Here is a 21,543-nt window from a genome sequence, read left to right on the forward strand (position 1 = left end):
AGCTTACATCCACCAATCTCTGCCAGCTTTTGCTACATAGATCACCAGACATCAGCCAGCTCCTTACCATGGATATCAGCCACTTTCAAGCTGTGATCCTGCTCATCAGATAAGGTTGCCTTATCACTCCATAGCATCCCACAGCCAGATGATCACATTTGTCCACCTGCCAATTCACATCCTCCATGTGGAAAAAGACCAGGCAATGCTGAATGTCACAGCTGTTGCTTTCTGTGTTCTGTTGGGAAAGAGTAAAAGGCCCACATTTATATTCACTAGGTTGCCATGTTCTTTTGTGATGGCACAGTCTGTAGCCAATGGCAACAGCTGAGGATGCTGCATCATAATCTCAGGCCTCACAATTATAAAGGCAGCTCAGCAGAGATTTATCTATGTGCTTGTTTATTGTTTAAAATATTTATAGACCAGCCTTCATTTGTACTGATACCATGTGGGAACAACCTTAAAATTGTTGTAGGGGATCTTTTTCAGCGCAGAGGCCACATCTCCCTGAAGAGTGTTGCATGGCAGTGGTGGATAAGGGTCAGAGTGGAGTGGAGCAATGTGACTCATATTTTTGTGCAAAAGCCAACCCTAAATTTTCTATGACAGTTGGGAAGTCTGGTTATGAAGACTAACTTTATGAAAAACTTTTGTATTGTGTAAACAAAATCTGCCCTTTTCCCCTTATGAGGTATCCAAGAGCCCATATAGAGTCCTTATGTAGGTTCCCTATTGGTAGGAGAAAATAGCAGAGGCCAACCAGAGAATATTGAGAAGCAAAGCAGCTAGTAAGCCTGATCTTTATTAATCTGTTGTAAGAGGGTGCTCCCCTCACATGCAGGAAAGGAGGAGGAACCCAGAACAATGGCGCGCAAGGCCTTATATAGACATTTTAAATTCCCTGCCCTGGAGCTCAAGACCACCCCTCCATATATCATACATACATCACAGAAGGGGAGTAACCAAAGACCACCACCCCACATACCTACATCACAGAAAAGGTGGTCTAAAACAGAAATCTGAATGACTTGTTTATCTCGTCTGACAGGTTACCTGTTTAATGGTCACTTGATTGGATTGCCTGCTTACTTGATTAGATACCCTGGGGAGCCTGGCCATTCTTTTGTAATGATAAATACTTAGTAATGATAAATACTTAGTTCCTAAGTCAGGTCATAGGCTCACCCTGTTCAAACACAGACATACCCTTAAGACAGGATTTGTGAAGGAAAAGACAATGGGGAGGCTTTTCCATTTTCCTTTGACCTTGCAGAGAAAACATTTGGTCAGTTTGGGACAGTTTGGGACCAAAAATGGTTCCAGGTCTGTCTTCCTGTGCTGATCTATGTACGTGCATGGTTGGTACACTTATGAACATTTAACATATATCTAAGACCTCAAAATTCTTATCACAGAATGGCAGTTTAGGGTTTGCCAACAAATGTCTGAGTGTACATTTGTCTGCTATGTTTTGTGTGAGGATTCTAGTACTACAGGTAACATTCTACATCTGGGCAGCCCAGATCCTGCCAATGTAGTAATCTCAGCTACACAAATGTAATCAAGTAGAAGAGCCTTCCTAAAAAATATGGGGGAAAACCAAAACACACAACTGAAAACAAAAATCATAAACACTTAGAAACAGCAGCAACTTTCGGCAATGAAATGGCCATTCTTAGTCGATTGGACTGGAGTGTCAGACCGGAAATGAATTCAAACTCAGCCATTCTGTTAGAATCTCCTTTTTGAAGTGAGACAACTTAACAGTTTGTTACAGAATATCCAGGGAGACCAAAATGCTCCCATCGGTGGTTTCTGAGTGTCACCATTTTTTTAACGTTTGGTTCGTTTCCTTCCATGTATTGACTGATATCTTGCATTGAAACAACCCAGTTTGGTTTATGTAGATAACTGCCAGAAGTGGCCTTCTGCTGTGCTTCCTCTTCCTAAGAATAACAACGCTATTCGCTCTTTAAAGGGGGGGGAAAAGTCAATAGGAGGCGGGGGGGAGGGAGGAGACAGATGATGCTTAAATAGACCGTGCTCGCTTTCCTCCCATCCACGTGTCCCCTCCTTAGGCTGCCGGGAAGCAGAGTCCTTCCTCTTTTGCTGAGGACTACGACCCCCACAATGCACTTCGGCAGGCACTGCGCAAGCGCATGAGATGACCTCAAAGGCCCTCCGCTGCCTAGAGGATTCCGGGAAGTATAGTTCGGAGCTGCGCAGCGTCTGCGGCGCAGTACGCCGCGGCGGACTCCATCCCCCAGCATGCTTTGTGGGGAGGAAGCGACGGCGTGAGGGCAAGCCGACGGCGCGGGGTCAGCCAGTCACGTGCAGTACGAGGTGCGTGTGCCGTTGATACTAGAGGAGGAGGAGACGACGACGAAGAAGACGACGACGACGGTGGAGGCGGAGGCTGAGGCTGCCGCTGCTGCTGCCGCCGCCGTTTCCGCCGCTGTTGCTCTGGCTGCGCTGCGCGGGGGCTGTTTTCGTCGCTCTCCGCGGCTGGGCCCGCAGCGCGCGCCAGGGAAGCCCCCGAGCCGCTCGGCCGGGCGACGGCAGCACCATCGGCAGCATGAGCGACAACGATGACATCGAGGTGGAGAGCGACGTGAGTCTTTCGCGGCGCTTCCTTCCCGGCCTTTGCTCGGAGTCGGTGCGCCGACAGGGTCTCTCTCTCTCTGCCCGTCTGTGTGTCTCTCATTGCAGGGAGAGAAGCCGAGGTCTAAGCCCCCGGTGCTTATCTCTTCACAGGCCTCGCTTCCCGGCCCCCACCCGGCTCCTCAGGCAGAGAAAGAGGCCCGGCGGCCGGAGCCCCTGCCCGGGTTGGCGGGGAGGGGGAGGAGCAGCAGCGGGGGGGGTGTGTGTGTTTGTGTGTGTTGTTGGCAGGCGCCTCGTCCTGGCCCGCAGTCTCGCCTGAAGGGGGAGGAAGAGGGGCGGGGGGCGGCTGCGTCTGGGGTCGGAGAGACAGACAGACACCTGTTTGGGAGAGATTGTGGCGGTGGCGAGGCTGGAGCTGCTCCCGGGCTGGGCTCCAGGGGAGGAGACTTTTATCTAGGCCTCGTGCAGCTTGGCTGGGTAGTGATGGTGGTGCTTGGAGGTGGGGGGAGGCGAAGGGATTAGAGGGGGAAGCAAAGGACGAGGTGCTCAGAGGTTTTTTTGGGGGGGGGGCACTGTGGGCTGAAGGCCAAGAGTGGAGAGTCGAAAATCTGGGGCAGGGAGCAGCCATTGTCGTGTTGAATATAGATGGCCGAAACCACAATTTTGCAGTGGGGTGAGGAGGGTTGGCTGTGATGGGAGCCCTGGCAGTTTCACCCTTGAGCTGCATCCTGCCTCCCAGGCCAGGCATGTGATGGAATCATATACTGCAGAGGGGAATTGCCTACATTGGCAGAAAGTATATAGCACTATTTCCTTGGGAGTTTGGAAGAGACGAAGACACAGTGTCTGGAGGAGCAGAGGATTTAGAGAAAAGACATCCACAATCGGGGGTGGGTGTTTTAAAATGTAGATCCCTGGTCTGTAGCCTTATCTTTCAGGGCAGCAAAGTGCCCTGTCTTTGAAAGGCCTCTTTGGGGCTTCGAAGGGTTCTCTGCTTGCAGGATGCTGCATGCTGAATGTTCCAAGAGGGTTGTGGAAGAGCCCCCTCCTGCTGCTGCTGCCAGGGGATTTAATGAGCGAGAAGCTGGGAATTCTCTTATTTTGGTGTTTAATCTCCTTAGTGGATTATAGTGGAAATGCTGGCCTCTACAGAAAACTTCCACAAAGCAGCTTACTCTGACTCAGTTGTTGAATATTTAATTTTTATATGTGTGTGTGTGTATGCTACTTGGATGTGCTTTCTAGCATCCCTAGCAATTTATAGTAAAAGCGAATTTCAGGTTTAAAGCCTTCTTATTCTTGAAATCTACACTATGATGCACAGCTTTGTTTGTGACCATCCAGAACAGCCAGTGATAGGGTTTTTCTGCATTGCCTTTGCCTGTTGGAAAGTTTCTTGTAGTGTATTGTAGCACTAGAAACTTGTGGATGCTGGTATACTACAGCCTCTATAGGAATTTAATTAAGTAACTTTGCTTGTTGAGTGTGGATAAAAGTGCAAAGGAGAGTAGTGTTTAATGTATAGTCAACATTTTAGAAAAAGGGTGGATTGATTTCTAATTAAATTGTAAAGAAAAAATGTCAAACTTAAGTCAAGTTTCCTATTTTAAATCCACATGTCTACTGAACATACATACATACTGACTAGTTTCTATAGCAAAGCATATTGACTTGCAGCTAAACACAGCTTTTATACAAACCAGCAGTATAATCCAAAACCTTCAGCCATTCAGTGCAGGTTGGCTGCAAATTTGCACCTGCTCCATTAAACATTAGTTATTGGGCAAAAAGGAAACTTCACTAAAAAGTGAATGTCCATGCTGATTGTCAAAAATATCAATAATTTGAAAACTCCCATTAGAAGGAGGATGGGGAGGCTCTTACTTCCTGCAACTTCCTCTTTTCCCCTGAAAAGCTCCTCCAGAGGATTGGTAGGAAGGGGCTTTGTGACCCCACCTTCCAGCAGGAGCATCCAGTAAATCTCAGTTCCTTCCACAAACAGGAGTAACTCCTATGCTGGAACCAAACAAACCTGTGCCCCTTAGGATGCAAGAAAAAAGTCATGTATTTATATTGATTGGTATCAGGTTTCTTTGTTTGTTTTTTTGCCAAAATACGTATTCCCCCTTATATGTATTCTTCTGTGCATCTTTAAATAGAAAGGCATTCTTTTTAACAGTAAATGTGTTTAATAGATTGCCATGATTTAGTTTTAAGAGATTGTAAGTGTAGAGCTTAACATTTGTATTAAATTAGGATTCAATTTTAAAGGATGTTATATAAAATCTGGTTTTTAATAATGAATGCTGATCCACCTTGAGAAAAACTAACATAGTTGCTGTTGTACATGCCTGTCCAGTTCAAATTGCCTGGCTTTAGAGAATGTACAGAGGTCCAGCTTAATATTTACTCACTTTAACAAATCAAGGAGTAAGACGCTTTTCCTCCTTGTTGTGCTAAACAGGAAAACATACCTTAGAAAAAGAATTCTGTTTCCATGGTGAAATATGCAACCACTGAAATTCATGTTGCTAAAGAAAGAAGCAAAATTATTTCTACTTACTTTCTGGTGGATATTCCTAGGAACAGTAGGTCTACAGAAGAATTTTAAGCTATTGAAATTTTCTTTAAAATATGACTGGGTTGAAGGCCAGTGGGTGATGTTTCACAGAGAGCTGCTAGGAAGTTGACTAAAGCTGAATGGGTGAGAAAAATCAGCATTATGTTTTCCAAATTTTGTATGAATGGTTACATTAAATTTATTGATCATTAATGGAAATGTCTATTTTGTTTTATTCTGACAAATTCATGTTCACAATGTGCAGTTGCAGGTGTTGAGAAACCAGTTGTGTTGGGGGGGGAGCAACTAACAGGTAGCACTTCACTTGCATTAAAAGCACTTCATATACCTCAAGGATGTGTGTTGTGTTTATGGTGTGGTGTGTGTGCTGGAACCCTTCCGGCTACCTGTAGTTGGATTGTTTTGTTTCAAGTCCTCCCATTTTTGCAAATTGACTTTCTAACTGTGGTGCACTTTTTGAGGGGAAAGGGGCTGTAGCTTAGGAGTAGAGAATGTGCTTTACATGGAGAGTGTTCCAGGTTCAGTCCCCAGCATCTCCATGTAGGGATGAGATAGACCCCTCTCTGTGAAATACTGGGGAGCCACTGCCAGTCAGTATAGACAGTATTGAGTTAGATGGAACAATGGTCTAATTTGGTATATGGCAGCAATGTTCCTGTGAGATACTGAACCTCCTTTTGATTCTTATGGTGGGTGAGCACCATGATTTAATTCACTCAGTGTACTTGGACTACTCATTATATTTTAGGAGAACATTTATTTGAGTTTTGTAACATAGCTACATAATTTAATTTGCGATGACTACAAATTCAGAGGCACTTCTCTGTTGTATTGGTGAATGCCAGTATGTGAAGAAGAGTACTAAATATTTGCCAATTGCATGAGATGAGCATAGGCTTGTGGCTGCCATTCCATATAGAAATTTGGGAATATTGTCCCAAAAAGTCATGTTTCTGAGAAACATCATGCTTTCAGTAGCTAGTAGGGCTGAGCGATGTCTGAAATAAGGATGGAACTATTGTAGAGGTGAACGGGTTAATGCTTTGGCAACTGCTACTACTCAGGAGTCTGAAACAGATACATTTTTATTTACTTTTAACATTGTTACAACTGTTATTTTATAGTACAGTTGTACCTTGGATCCCAAACACCCTGGGACTCAGGCGTTTTAGCTCTCAAGCGCCGCAAACCTGAAAGTGATTGTTCCGGTTTGCGAACGTTCTTTTGGAACTCGGACATCTGGCGGGGCTTACGCGGCTTCTGATTGGCTGCAGGAGCACATGCACACATCATAATTCGTGATATATCACCATGCCGAATATTATGAAACTGTTACCACAATGTGGACTTCCAACCAATTTTGGACAATTTACTGATGCATCGCCTAGCCCTAATGATCAACTTAGGCCAATTAATTTCAGTGGGGCTACTCTAAGTAAAAGTTAAGTTGGATACAACAGTGAAATAATAAAATACCACAAAAACTGACTATACCACAGCATTCATAGAAACCTGAGTTCTGGCAGCTTTGCCTGCATTATCTGAGTACTTTGAACTGATTTTGGACCATGTATTGATACGTCGCCCAGCCCTAGTGGCTACCTATATTGCCTCTAGCATTTTATATTTTATGGGGGCAATTGGGGCACTAGAAAGCAGAAGTAGACCTCCAGTGTTGTTGCATGGTATCTCCCATTATTCCTGAGCATTGGTTACGCTTGCTCTGGCTGATGTGGGTTGGACTTAAACAACATCTCAAAGGCCATAGGCTAGCCCACCCGGTTGTAAAGACCAAAGAGTTCTGTTTTAGGGCAATATGGAATACAAACTGAAGTCACATCCTGCTTGCTATGTCAATCTCTAAGTTTTTGATGGGTGACTGTTTGATGCAGGGGTCAACAAACTTTTTCAGCAGGAGACTGGTCCACTGTCCCTCAGACCTTGTGGGGAGCCGGACTATATCTTGAAAAAAATATATGAATGAATTCCTATACCTCACAAATAACACAGAGCTGCATTTTAAATACAAGGACACATTCTACTCATGTAAAAACACGCTGATTCCCGGACCGTCTGCAGGCCGGATTTAGAAGGCGATTGGGCCGGATCCGGCCCCCGGGCCTTAGTTTGCCTACCCAAGGTTTGAGTCTTGTCTACTTAGAAGACTAGGATAAAATTACTGTGTGCCACAATTGTCACATGTGGTTCAAAGCCTATTGTGCTGCTGTGGATGCCTGTAAGAGTTGCTTCTTTTGAGAACTGTCTCTTCAGGTTGAGATAAAGCATAATGTTGCGAGGCTACCAAATGCCCATTGTGATATGATAAATACCTATTTTCAGCTGCCAAAGATGGAGCCTTCAATGTGCAGCATTAGGGCTAGATTTCAAAGGACTTTCCCCAGCATTTGGTTCAATGTGGGCCTAGTTGCTGTCAAACTCATGATACGTCTTAACATACCTACCTGAATAAAAGACTAATAAGATTCCACTTTTATATTCAGCTGCCTGACTCCTGGCAAGTTATAAAACCAAGATTGGGTTTTCAGAGCTAAATTCCACTGTTTCTTTTCTGGTTTGAGTGGGTTCATATCCATGAGTTCATGTACATTACACACAGTTCTAACTGTCAGACTCTATTAAGACAGAAGAATATTGGTTTTCTCCCTCTTCTCAGCCCTCTTTCCTTGCCAGGAGCTGATATTTTCCTGGACAGTCCAATGGTTTTGAAAGTAGCTGATGAGGTAGTAATGGAGAGCGGCATGGCAGTGGGCCACCGTACTCTGATGAATGGAGGCTAGTGTTTTCTTGCTATCCTTATTCGGCATTTAGTCTGGCATGTGCCAACCAGAACTCATTGGATTAGATTTGGCAGTCTTTCCTAAATGCAATTCACTTGCTTTGAATTATTGCCAGTAGTACATCACAGTAGGGCCAGGTGCTATACCCACTGTTAACTGGGCCCGTTGTTATGAAGTGATTTGAGGAAACGTGATGTTTAGCATACCACAACCAATGGTATCTGTGTCACCTTGGCCGTAGTTGTGCTATTGGGCTTCTCTTAATAGAAAAAGGATAGCTCACCTGCATCACCTTGGTTTTCTAGGTTCCTGAGAATTCCCTAGAACTACCAATGAAATGTACCAGCTATGAAATGGGGAGCTGGGTTATATTTTCAGTGGTCAATGTTTTTATAGTTTGCCTTTAAATTATTATAACACTCCTAAATATGGCAATACAGTACATACCTGCTTGGTGAAATTAGCTAGTTGAACTGGCTTTTGAGATCAGCATCAGTGTTAGAAACTCACATATATAAGCCAGATGGCACATTAAGCCTAGGTTACAGTCGCCACAACTCAATGTCTCGGCACCATTTCCCCCTCCCCCCCCCCCGGGAATTTCTTCTTCTTCATTTCATTTCTATACCGCTTTGTATTTTAAAGAAAAAAACTCAAAGCAGTTTACAGCACACTAAAACATCAAATACAACAATCCAGAATAAAACAAATTCAAGCTTCAATAAAAATATTTTGGATCCTTCTCTAAGTGACATTTTGCTTTCTGCATATTTATTTACCTACTTAATTTATATAGCTGCCCCATAGTAGAAGTACCCTAGGTGTAATGGTTGGAATTTTGGACTAGGACCTAGGAGATCAGGGTTCAAATCGCCACTCAATCGTAAAGCTCACTATGTAACCTTGGACCAGTGACAGCCTCCTAACCTACCTCACCAGTTGGTTAGAGGGTGGTCTGATAATGCCAAGGTTGCAGGTTTGATCCCCATATGGGACAGCTGCATATTCCTGCATTGCAGGGGGTTGGACTACATGATCCTCAGGATCCCTTCCAACTCTACAATTCTATGATTCGCACAGGGTTGTTGTAGGGATGAATTGATGAGGGGGCTGAATCATGTACAGTGGTGCCCCGCAAGACGAATGCCTTGCAAGACAGAAAACCCGCTAGACGAAAGGGTTTTCCGTTTTTCAATGCACTTCGCAGGACGAATTTCCCTATGGGCTTGCTTCGCAAGACGAAAATGTCTTGCGAGTCTTGAGATTTTTTTTTGCTTCCTTTTTCTAAGCCGCTAAGCCTTTAATAGCCTTTTAGCCGCTAATCCACTAAGCCTTTAATAGCCGCTAAGCCTTTAATAGCCGCTAAACCGCTAAGCCGCTAATAGGGTTGCTTCGCAAGGCGAAAAAACCGCTAGACGAAGAGGCTCGCGGAAGGGATTAATTTCGTCTTGCGAGGCACCACTGTACTCCTTGGAGAAAAAGGTGGGATATAAGTGCAATAAATAAGCTCTTTTGCTTACCTGCTTGAGAAAGCTGGAGAGGCCAACCAGATGGCGATGTCAGTCACCAACCTGGCATCTGGAGATCTCCGCATGGTCACAATTGGACCTGCACCAGTAGCAAAATGCACCTGCCTAATTTCTAACACTGCTCAGCATGCAATAAAATTGCCTGAATGGACATGTGATAACATAAATTTTAGAGTATCTCAGCGCTGCTGTGACTGGCATTAACATTTGTTAGTGGCACTAATAATTTTAGCAGTACTACCCCATGAACTGTGGACAATTAGGCAGTGGCCTTCTATCATATTTGTTTATGACTCTGTGTTGGGCACTCTCCAGCTATTTTGCAACCTTTTTATGTCTATTCATTTAGGCTTCTATAAAATTCTTAAAAATAAATAAAATCCTAGTTATTTCACTGAAGTAGATTCTTGTTATAAGCACACACATGGCCAAGTATTAAAGGGTAACTGGAAATAGTTACAACTACTGTGGTCCATGGGAAGATTCTGTGGCTATTTGCTGAACTGGTTGTAAGAAAGTGGTGTTATAGATGCAACCAGTAATCATTATCACACTACCTCAAAATTAACTCCTTCATGGGAAAGTGTCTGCAACTAGCACTTTGGTCATTCTGTGGTAACTTGACTACAGTGCAGTGTGTCAGGTAGAGTTATACCTTCTCTATTTTATTTCTCTGGGTGCAGATAATATCACCAGTATATTTTTATTTACCCTATTTTTACCATGGTCATTCATGGCTTCTTATGTAATCTTAGAGACCAGTGCAGCCACTTGGCAACTGTAGATGGGCTGACAACAGATATCATCGGTATCCCTCAAACTTGTTCTTCCTTTCCTTTCCTTTTTAAAGTAGTAACTGTCTGGCAGATCCAAGTGACCTGTGTGTCTCCTACTTTGCTACCACAAAGTTCTGAACCTTGTAGTGACCTGTGTCGGAGGAAAAGATTGGACCACTCCTTGTTAGTCAAGCTCTTCCTCTAACAAGGTGACCTAAAGGGAACTATGACAGACAGAAATAAGTTCTTTGTGCTTTGGATTTGGGGTCCAGCCACACCCAGAGTGCCTGTTTACATCTGGCAGACAATTTCTGCGTCTGGAGCTGGGTGTGGGATCATTGCCAAACCTGTGTGACTGGAGACTGCCTTGACATTTGAAAGGTGGGGTTCCATTAATCATAGTTTGAGTTCAGTGTGCCACCGGAATTGCCTTTAAAAGGCATTGAGAACAAAAGGTATCAGTCAGTCCAGAAAAGAGGAAGAGGAAGCCAGAGATGGCGTAAATGTGATGTGCTTCAGAAATACTTTAAATGTATTTTAAAGCTGCTTCAAAAAGCTATCCGAAAAGCACACTGTGAAAACACTGCATTTCCCGACACCCCATATTTTTCCATGATCAGTCTTCATAATTAGAGAGGGATTAAATTAAACAGAAATGAGTCTTTTTCCTGAAGGAAAAAAATGACTTAAAAGTGTGAGATTTTAATGATAAATTCAGGTGTGTCACTTAAAGCAGCATCTTCTGTTGCACTATATTTGACTTTAAATGGCATAGACCATTAGTGGTGTGGTGTCCATTCTGGTGAGGGGATAGGAAATAAAGGTGGGGTTTGGGGGTGGTTTTTTTGACAAACAGTTCACTTCAAAGGGCCTAATGACAATGATCTTCTATTTTATGGTAGAGAATGGCCATTGGGAATTATTGGATCTGGGTTGTAATAAGTGAGTCCTAGGTACATGGTGGGAGTTGAGGACTAGGGTAGCTGATCTTGCATGTGTCAGTAGATGGTGGTGATACTCTGGAAATATATTTTCTCCCATAAATTCTCTGAGCAGTCTTTGATAGAGTTGCAGCTGTGTTCACATCCTTCAGCTGCTTCTACTATGAAATTTGAATGGCATTCTATCACCATGGAGCTCCTACATAAAAATAATCCAGGTGTTGAAGTCAGTTTCTTCAATCAAGGACCTACCTTTGGATTTTGAATGGCATTGAATTTTAAATGTTCAGCTGTGGTGCTATAGTGAAACAAAGTAGTCCTATTTTTTCTTTTTTATTATGAACAGATAAGGTGATATTCCATGTTTCCTGCAGTGCTTTGGCAGTTGCACTTGAAGTGTCTCTGTAGTGCAGTCCCCAGAAATTCTTGTTACTGGGAACGGTCTTCTAACTCCCGTCCTTAGCGAATCATGGAGCAATTTTGAAATCTTAGTGCTCTCTTTGGGGACAGATAATCTCTAGTCCAGGAGGCGTCACAATGGTCTTTCTGAACAATCATGTGCAGATAAGTTTGATCAAGGAGCTTGCTGCAGGGCAAAAGCCCACCCTCCTCTTTACTAATCATACTTGTTTTGTGTGCTTGCTCTGGACTTGAACAGCCTTGAATGCTTCTTTTGCTGACCCTTTGTTTCTTTCCCTTTCTTAGCAGAGTTTTGATTCAAAAGAGCATTCCTTTTTGTTCTGTGCACCACAATCTAGGGGGCTGTGATCAGCGGCAGCCACATGCCTTGTTGCCCACTGGGACAGTGATGATTCTAATACTTGTTCTCTGTTTTGTCTGTCTTAGGCTGACAAACGTGCTCACCACAATGCACTGGAGCGCAAACGTAGGGACCACATTAAGGACAGTTTCCACAGCCTGCGGGACTCTGTGCCATCACTTCAGGGAGAGAAGGTGAGTTTATTGAGAGAAGTGATGATCTTCCCCTGGGTTCTGTCTGTTAATCACAAAAGAATTGCATCCCAGTCCCATTTTGCCTTAAGTTTCTGAGCAGGAAGGAGCCAGTGCCAATACAGCTTAGAAGGTACTTCTGCGAAGGTCCGAAAGAGTTTGCATATAGAAATGTTTCTGCTGCTTCAGAAAGCTAATAGTAAAATGAAGATGAAATATTGTTGTGAGAAGTAACTTACCCTTCCATCAAGCATTTCTAAATAATGGAAAGTCTTTTACCACGTGGCTTCACAGGCCTGAAGAGATGGTGCTTCTTCCTGATCCATCTACCTCTTCCTTTATGAGGGTGATATAGGACCATTTCATTGGATCTCAGCTTGTGATTAGTCATCTGTGTTTGCCTTACCCACATTTAAATTTGCTTTTGTTGTAGGGGTGTTTTCAGTTATTTGCCATGAGCACATGACCGCCCCTCAATCTGCACTTAGAAATATTGGCATGTAGAATTTCAGTTTAGCTTGTGGCAAACAGTTGATACAGGCGTCCTTCAGTCTTGAGAACGAGCAAGCACCCATGAGTAGAGAGATTGTATGAATTAGCCCTAGGTGTGCAGAGAATGTGTGAAGGTTGACTTCCTTGCCTTTCTTCTCTATACTTGCAGGTAATGAATAAATAATGCTAGCAGGTAACTTTTAGCTTTCCTTAGTGGTAAAGTGGCTGTTCTAAAAAGGAATGAGGAAATTGTGCTCTGTTAATCACCAGTGGTTACAATACCTACAGGGTTTTCTGCAGAAGCTCAGTACAAGGTACTGAGCTTGATAGGCAACATTTTTTATGTGCAGTCACCTCTGATGACACTGTCCTAGACATTGTCAAGACACACCCACTTAGTACTCAGGTCGTGTAGGCAAAGCTGCCAGAACTCAGGTTTTTATTAATGTTGTGGTATAGTCTGTTTTTATGGTATTTTATTATTTTACCGTAGTATCCAACTTAACTTTTACTTGGAGGAGACCCACTGAAATTAATTGGTCTACATTGGTTGTTAGGGCTGGGCGATTTATCGATACATTGTCCAAAATTGGTTGGACGTCCACATTATGTTAAAAGTTTCATAATATTGGACTTGGCGATATATCACAAATCATGATGCGTGTGTGTGCTATGTAAAAAATTGTGATGTGGGGAAAATTGTGAAGCCTGTCATTGCTTCTCTCATGAGGTCTGCCGCCCCTTGTTGCTTTGTACTATAAAATAACAGTTGCAACAGTATGTTAAAGGTAACTAAATGTATCCGTTACCCCATTCGCTTCTACATAGTTCCAGCCTTATTTCAGACATTGTTATATATCGGTGTATCACAGGGGTCAGCAAACTTTTTCAGCAGACCTTCCCTCAGACTTTGTGGGGGGCCGGTCTATATTTTTTGGGGGGAAATGAACTAATTCCTATGCCCCACAAATAACCCAGAGATGCATTTTAAATAAAAGCACACATTATACTCGTGTAAAAACATGCTGATTCCCGGACCGTCCATGGGCCGGATTGAGAAGGTGATTGGGCCGGATCTGGACCCCGGGCCTTAGTTTGCCTACCCATGGTGTATCATAATGCTTATCTGGTGATATGTCATTTTGAAAAACAGACATCTCTCAGCCCTATTGGTCATGTTCATGAATTTCATTGGGTTTACTCTTACGTATGACTAATATTGGATACATTTCTGTATTTAATGTGTTACTTTATAACACACAGTAAATTTAATGTGTTACTATGTACACACAGTAAATTTAAAGTACAGGATTCCCCACCCAGTTGCTGGGAACTGTAGCTTATCTCCCCCAGAGTTACAATTCCCAGTACCCTTAACAAACTACAGTTGCCAACATTCTTTCGGGATTCAAAGTCATGTGCTTCAAATGTATGGCATGTACACAGCCTAAATTGTTGTGACTTTGACTCATAAAGGTGGCCTATAAATGTTTCTAAATAATAAATAAATGAATGTTAGTTAAAATATGTGGCCTGCTTTTCTGCTTTTTGAATTCCCCTTTGAGGTTAGTGCAAGCTTCTGAGTAAACTGCCTGGAATTTTATGCCCTGTTTGGGGAGATTGATTGGCAGGGTTTCTTTATGGTGATGTCAACTCCATTGGAGTTCAAAATATTTGAAAGCCATGTTGCTTGTATTGTTCTGCATATCTGGGATGCAGTGACAGCATGGGGTCAACACCAGTTTCTGTTTAATACCTAAAAATGACATAAGCCTATTGTTGAACCCTAGCAGTGGTATTTTACCACTTAAACACTTTAGTTACAATTTATTTGATGAACATCTAACTGAATTTTCTAATGCACATCCACATTCTAGTACAAAGCCTACTAAACATTTGGAGTTTGGGTTTATTTGCAAATTCGATAAACTTTTGAAGGGAATATCTCACACACTGTACATATGTTGGAACCTATACAGTGGTACCTCAGGTTACATACACTTCAGGTTACATACGCCAACAATCAAATAAACAATAATGGGAGCTTATTGTCTCCCAGGTTAGAATTCATAAACACCTCTAGCAGAATATGCTTTTATTGTTGACAACAGGCGTTCATTAGAAAGAAATGAGAAAATGGCGCGTGCAGTGTTCCCCCCCAAATGTTGAGAATTAAAAAGTAAATTGAATTAAAATTCGTACTATGTAGCAATAATAATAAATAACATTTACATATTGCTTTCAAGTGTTTAAAGCACTTCATATGCATTATAAAAAATTCATATTTACAACAGTTGGTATATCCCCCACCACCCAACCCCACCTCTGCAAAATGGGGGATGAAACAGAGCCACATAGTGAAAGTCAAACCAAGATCTTCTGACTGGCTTGGAGAGTGGCATTTTTGCAAGCAAAATTAACTTAGTAGGGCAGGCTGGGCAATGAAGAAATGTTTCATTATACTGGGACCATGAACCATAAAGTACCAAGTTGATGCATGCAGGTGCTGGGGGAAGTAGAGTCACTTGGATTAATTACTAAAAGTGACATATTTGCTGCTGTTTCTCATTTGCTAATTGTAGAGACTGTCTTGCCCAACCTTAATTGCATTCTGAAGAAATGCTGCAGCCATCAGTAGAAGAAGAAATGGGCAAATTCCAGTAAAAAAAGGTATTTCCAAGTCCCATTAACTTTAATGAGAGGGTTAAGGACACACTTAACTTGTCCACCAAACTCAGTGGGACATATAACTTTTGCCAGGTTATACACAGTGCCAGGAAATATTAAGAAAGAACATGATAGATGTGGGTCAATATATATGCTGCACATTTTATGATACATTAATGTACGACCAAATGTTCCTGGAGCACTGGTAGAGAGGGACAATACATTTAGTGGCAGGACAAGACTGAGAAAGAATGTTGGCATTGTTGCCACATCAGAAATGAAACCTTTTTAAAAAAACCAACCACAGAGCTTATGCCTGCCTAGCTATGTTTCTCTGTGATTGCATTATTCTTTAGCTTAGAGCTGTGTGTTCCTGTTATAAAAACCAGAAGAAAATGTTAAAAACAGGAATATCTGTTGGCAAATACAAATGTGACTATTCAAAAATTAAATACAAATATGTGTATTATTGCCTCTTGTCTGCCATCTTATTGCACCACCATAAATATCCTCCTTCTTTAAATGTTTGCAATTTGAAAATGAAACTAAAACTTAACTGCATATCAGCATTGTTTTTGTGTTATGCAGCTGTTTAGCTAACAATGATATTTTAAAATAGGCCTGCTTTTTGTTTTCTTTCTTTAATAAACAGTTTTTTACAGGTGATGGGGGTGTGCTTTGCCAGCCTTGCTGCTTCCATTCAGGAACAGTGTGAAGCTACTGAATACATAACCGAGCTCAAGTATTGCTGTCCAAATCTGTAGACCACTTAGAGGTTATTACAATTAAGCAGTATACAAATCTCGTAAAATAGATGCAACTTTCTATGCAAGGGACCCTGGCCCTCTAAAATCTGCCATAGCTGCTTATTCAGGTTTGAGCTTCACATATTTTAATGAGAGCCATGATGTCTTTCATAAAACATCTTCAGATAAAGCGCACATGATATAATTTTAGTCCTGCTTACAAGGGGAAATTGAAGCCCATCAAAACAAAGCAGTTCCAACCAGTCCTTTGGACAGTACAGCCTGCCTCCTTGACCTTCCATAGGGCAGGTTTGTCTGATCCAGCAGCATCCAGTAATGGAGAGAGCCTTCCCTCAAAAATGCCTTCAGACTAGGTTCTCCTTCCTTTTCTTTCCAGTCTGCAGTTGAAGCCATCAGCAGCCCTTTTTCTTATTTCTCATCCCACTTGAGTCTTCCAGTCAGTAACTTCAGTATAAATATGAGTACTGCATTAAAAATATACATGCATATATAGTCTACAAGCAGCTTTGAAAAATTTTCCAAGAACATTTTACGAACCTGAGTTCTTATGAGAGCAGGTAAGCAATTGCCTTGTATAGCTTCAGGCTGACTGCATTTTGCAGTCCCAGTTGCTGAGCGAAAACGTAAGCCAGGAGAAGTATAGGTGCAGCAGAGCACTGCATTATTGTTTTAGGATGGTATCCAATGGTGTCCATACAAGAGTAGAGAGGACTTTTGCTCATGCCATGGGCCTTCCTATTCCTGTTCCTCTCCTTCCACCTACATGCCCCAAAATCTTCTTTGGGGGCTGGGGGAGGACCCTCTGGATCCATTCAGAGGATGGAGGACAAGGGGTCCCACAATGTGAGCAAAGATTTGGTAGCACAGTGTTGAATTTTGCTGTTAAGTGATCTGAGTGTCTGTTTTGATGGTCAGGGAACATTATGCTCAGATGCCAATAATGTGGGAATAATTTGCATTTTGCTTTATCTCTGGAGGAAAACAGCAGATTGTTCTGTGGGTACTGAATAGCAGTTGGAAGACTCTGCTTTGCTGAAAGAGTTCTTGTGAGCAGAGGGATTTGTTTGCAGAATTGCTGGCATGGGGAATGATCCAAGTCTATAGCTTCCTGTAGGACTTTCATTGATTGCTCCATCTGCTGTTGCTTTAGTACTGGGAACAGGTGTCATTAGTACAATTGATTCAGGAGCTTAGTATAGTGGGATTGGAAAACAGTTAACATATTCTGATTCTTAAAGCTGCTTTCTCTAGTGCTGAATTTTTTGCAAGTATTACATGGACTTCAAGATTGAACCTAAGTCAAATGTGGACTGGGTTGAGGAATCAGTTCTCTAGCCTCCCTGCAGAAGGGAATATCAGACTTGCTGCCTACGTGAACTAGGACTTTATCTGGTGTGTGTTTTTTCCTACTATTGCAACAGGCATCCCGGGCCCAAATCCTAGATAAAGCCACAGAGTACATCCAGTACATGCGTCGGAAAAACCACACACACCAGCAGGACATTGATGACTTAAAGCGCCAGAACGCCCTGCTGGAGCAGCAAGGTGAGTGAGGCTGCGTTAGGGCACTCCATATGCCATCTTATGGATAAGGATACTGTGCCACCTCTCAACAAAACCCTCTGCTATCCGTGTTTCTCTGCCAGGGAAGCTTCCCCAACCTGGTGCCTTCAAGATGTCTTGGTCTACAACTCCCAGCCTGCATATCTTTGCTGGCTGGGGCTGATGGGAGTTAGTCCAAGAAACCTGAAGGAAACCAAGTTGGGGTGACTGCTGTAAGGTGTCCATTGATCAGGAACCCATGAAGTAAGGATGTGGTTGGAGTGAGAAGATCCAAAGTTTTGCACATTGGCAATGAAGCCATTGAATACTGTCATTCAAAACAGCCCAAGGATTGGGGTTTGTTCTGAGGAGTCTTTCTCCCTTGCCTAAGATGTACAGTTTATGCCAGGATGGTGATTATGGTGGGATCTTTTGATGGAACATTGTAAGTGAGTGGCATGTTCCTGTTTTGAAGCATACAACGTTTTCTTAAGCCAAATAATTACGACATATTTAAAGCAGACTGATAAGTTGCTGCTCACAAGGGAGGACTAATGGTTGCCGCTAGGCAGAAGTATAAGTAGCAAGTTTCACAGTGCTGGGGTGTGGGTGGGTGTGCGCGCACGCATGCGTATGTACACACACACACACAGGATTTATCAAACCTTAAAGCCCAACTTCCCTGCCCCTCTGCTTCCGACACTGGGAACAGGGGGCATAAAACAACCCAATAATAGTTAATTGCAAAGGTGTATTGATGGAAGATTCATAGTCTAGCACTGAACTACACTGGTTCATTTCAGAGTGCAGCAGGCATTTGTTAGATTTTTTTTACTCCACTTCTCCTGTTCCAAAAGGAAACACAAGGCAGCTTACATAACTAAAACTAAATATACAATCAAAATTCAGTTATGGAAACAGTTGAGTAAAAGAGCAACAGACAAACAATTAAAGAGCCAGTGAACCAACAGCCATTGCTAATTTGCAGGCAAGTTGAAAGCTTGCTAAAAAAATGAATGCTTTGATGGGCAGCAGAATAATTTTAAAAATGGAGCCAAACTTCCCAAGACAGAGAGTTCTACATTCTGTGTGTAACCAGAAGGCTCTCTCTTGTGCATTGATGACTTAAAGTGCCAGAATGTCCTGGCTAGGACACACATATGGGCCATGGGCTGAGCTGTCAACAGTATGGCAAAAACTGGAATTACTGTACATGGCTAACTTAGGTCCATTAATTTCAGTGGGTTTACTCTGAGTAGAACTTAGTTGGGTTCAGTCCTATGATACAAACAGAAAAGAGAGGGATGAATTTCCCCATAACATACTTTCACTAATCTTTCTGAAAAAATATACCGTATTTTTTGCCCCTCCAAAAATGAAGGGGAAATCTGGGTGCGTCCTATGGGGCGAATGCAGGCTTTCGCTGAAGCCTGGAGAGCGAGAGGGGTCGGTGCGCACCAACCCCTCTCGCTCTCCAGGCTTCAGGAAGCTCTGCGCAACCCTCGGGAGACCGGCTCCGAGGGTTGCGCGGAGCTGCCTGCAGTCCCCGGCTCAGCGCAGCTCTGCGCGGCCACCGGGAGCCGGGGGCGAAGCCCCGCCCCACTCCCGATGGCGGCGCAGAGCTGCCTGCCGTCCGGGGACTGCAGGCAGATCTGCGCCGCCATCCAGAGCAGGGCGCTAAGTCCCGCCCCGCTCCAGACGGCGGGGCAGAGCTGCCTGCCGTCCCGGGATCAGCGCACTTCTCCCCATCGCCAGCCCCACAAGCTCGGGGGACAGCGGGGAGGCAGAGCGTGCCTTCCCACTGTTTCCCGACCTGGTTCTTCCAGCCCCGCACCTGGGGGGGGAAATAATTTTTTTTTCTTTATTTCCCCCCAAAAAAACTAGGTGCGTCCTATGGGCCGGAGCGTCCTATGGGGCGCAAAATACGGTAATTTATTTCACATAATATTCCCCAAACGTATGACTGTTTTTTTTATCAGACCTTAGGAAAATGTGGTATATTTCCAAAACTTTCTCAATCTTCCCCCAGTTTGGGCCTTAACATCTTTAGAGGTACCAATCTTAAGTTATAGAACTGAAAAATACTTGGGAATCTTCTTAATTTTGATTTTTAAAATTGTATTTCTACTACCTTAACTACATTTAGTTTTTAAAAAGCAGGGTATGCCAATCAATAACATTCTGTCAGCCAAGTGGTAAGATCACCAGCATGAGAGCATATTTTCCCCAGCCTATTTCCATATGCTTGTTCTTGCCTTTTAGTTCGTGCCCTGGAGAAGGCAAGGTCAAGTGCTCAGCTGCAGGCCAACTATTCCTCTTCAGACAACAGCCTCTACACCAATCCCAAGGGCAGTACCATCTCCGCCTTTGATGGAGGCTCCGACTCCAGTTCGGAGTCTGAGCTGGAAGAGCCACAGAGCCGGAAGAAGCTTCGTATGGAGGCCAGCTAGAAGAGGCCCCTGTTCCCGCTGCCATTAGACACTCGCTGGCTGCTTAAGGACTTTCCTTTTTTTTCTTTAGTAGAGGCTCTCGGACTGCAGCTTCCCCTGTTCCTTGCCCCTATGTGGCCCCTTTTGAGTTAACCCAACCCCTTGGCTTGGCAGCTTACCTTCTGGAAGACACTGGCCATAGCTTGGAGCAGGATGTAGTTTTGTCTTGTCCTGCCTGATGGCTGCAAGTTCTAGTGTCAGGAATGCCCAGGCCATTCGATGAACTCATGAGTCTATGGTTGCCTGGACTCTGTGGTGACAATGACCCCTCCATCCTTTCACTAGAGCCGCACCAGTCACTGTCTCATCAAAATATGTTTATTTATGACAACAAAGCCAAATGTCCCCTGAAGGATCTTGGTGGGGGAAGGGAATCATGCCGATCCATGCGAGTGCATGTCCCTAGTTTCCTGAAGGGATGGTGCAGGATTCAGGGTGAAGCAGGGAGATGGATTTCCTTTTTGTACTTTGGCAAGTGATTAATTGGTATTTATTTCCTACTATGGAAACTCAATCCGATCAGATTCCTCCTCTTGCTGCGGACATTGGTGACGTGAAGCTACAGATTCATACCATGATCAGTTCTTCCCTCTTAATGAATTTCTCAGAATTAGAGCCAGCTTTTATAATGTAAATACACACCACAAGCTTTGTTACTTGGTACTAATAACTGCATCAAAGCGTGGACGACCTGCCCTCTGGCAAATGGGCCAGTTACCCCATAACGACTTAAATGGGCACAGGCTGTGAGTGAGCAAAGGCCACTGTGTGTATGTGTGCATGTGCACGCACATGTGCATGAGTGTGCATATGCGTGGGTGTGTGTGTGTGTGTGTCGGTGTGTGTGACCTTATATTTTTGTCTTCTTCCCACTCTTGTTTGTGACGTTTTCTGAATTTAGTGTATACAAGTGTAGCTTGGTCTCTGTCCAGGTGTGAGTCTATTCCATGAACTGAAGTATGTTGTACATACTGCCCAAGAATTGTCTTGCAAGTTAAGGCTTCCCTTTACTATAAGACTATAAATAAAAAAGTATTTTATCCTTTTGAGTGGTACTGGTGTCTTTGTGGAAACCGATAGGGGCGGGTATGCCTCTTGGCAGTTTTGCTTCCACTTTTCTGACGTTAGAGACAGAAGAATTTCTATTCCCACGTGAGAAAAGGCTTAACCTGTTGAAATAGAATTATGAGCAAGGCTTCACAGGCAAACTCAACATTTATTTAAGATCTCCAAATCTTGCACTTCTCCAAAATGCTGATACAGGGGAGTTACCGTAAAGTGCTTCTGTACTTTTAGTAAGTTGATCAAATAAAGGAAGAGCTTTGCATGTATATCTCTTCTAGTAGGATAAGAAAGATTGCCTCTGCTACATGTTTTCAATTGCACATACTACCCCAAAACCAATG

The 21,543-nt window shown here is 43.3% G+C and overlaps 1 protein-coding gene across 2 annotated transcripts; it reads left to right on the forward strand.

Annotated features, from left to right (window-relative positions):
* The first annotated feature begins 2,228 nt into the window (after window positions 1-2,228).
* On the forward strand, window positions 2,229-21,182 carry MAX (MYC associated factor X). 2 transcript variants are annotated; one of them, XM_083468514.1, is made up of 4 exons: window positions 2,229-2,614; window positions 12,076-12,183; window positions 17,528-17,651; window positions 19,911-21,182. In XM_083468514.1, the coding sequence occupies exons 1-4, from the start codon at window positions 2,579-2,581 to the stop codon at window positions 20,096-20,098; spliced, it is 456 nt and encodes a 151-aa protein (XP_083324640.1). In that variant the 5' UTR covers window positions 2,229-2,578; the 3' UTR covers window positions 20,099-21,182. The 2 variants fall into 2 exon arrangements, with proteins under 2 accessions (XP_083324640.1, XP_083324639.1); XM_083468513.1 differs by having other exon boundaries at window positions 2,354-2,614; window positions 12,076-12,182; window positions 17,521-17,651.
* The last annotated feature ends 361 nt before the right edge of the window (window positions 21,183-21,543 follow it).

This window comes from Podarcis liolepis (genome assembly GCF_965112155.1).
Source record: "Podarcis liolepis genome assembly, chromosome: 1".
Taxonomy (NCBI): domain Eukaryota; kingdom Metazoa; phylum Chordata; class Lepidosauria; order Squamata; family Lacertidae; genus Podarcis; species Podarcis liolepis.

Excerpts from the sequence above, each read along its gene's own strand:
- MAX (XM_083468513.1), top strand. The coding sequence starts at position 2,579 with ATGAGCGACAACGATGACATCGAGGTGGAGAGCGAC. Across the intron at positions 12,183-17,520 it reads CCATCACTTCAGGGAGAGAA|GCAACAGGCATCCCGGGCCC; the intron begins GGTGAGTTTATT and ends TTTCCTACTATT. Across the intron at positions 17,652-19,910 it reads CGCCCTGCTGGAGCAGCAAG|TTCGTGCCCTGGAGAAGGCA; the intron begins GTGAGTGAGGCT and ends CTTGCCTTTTAG.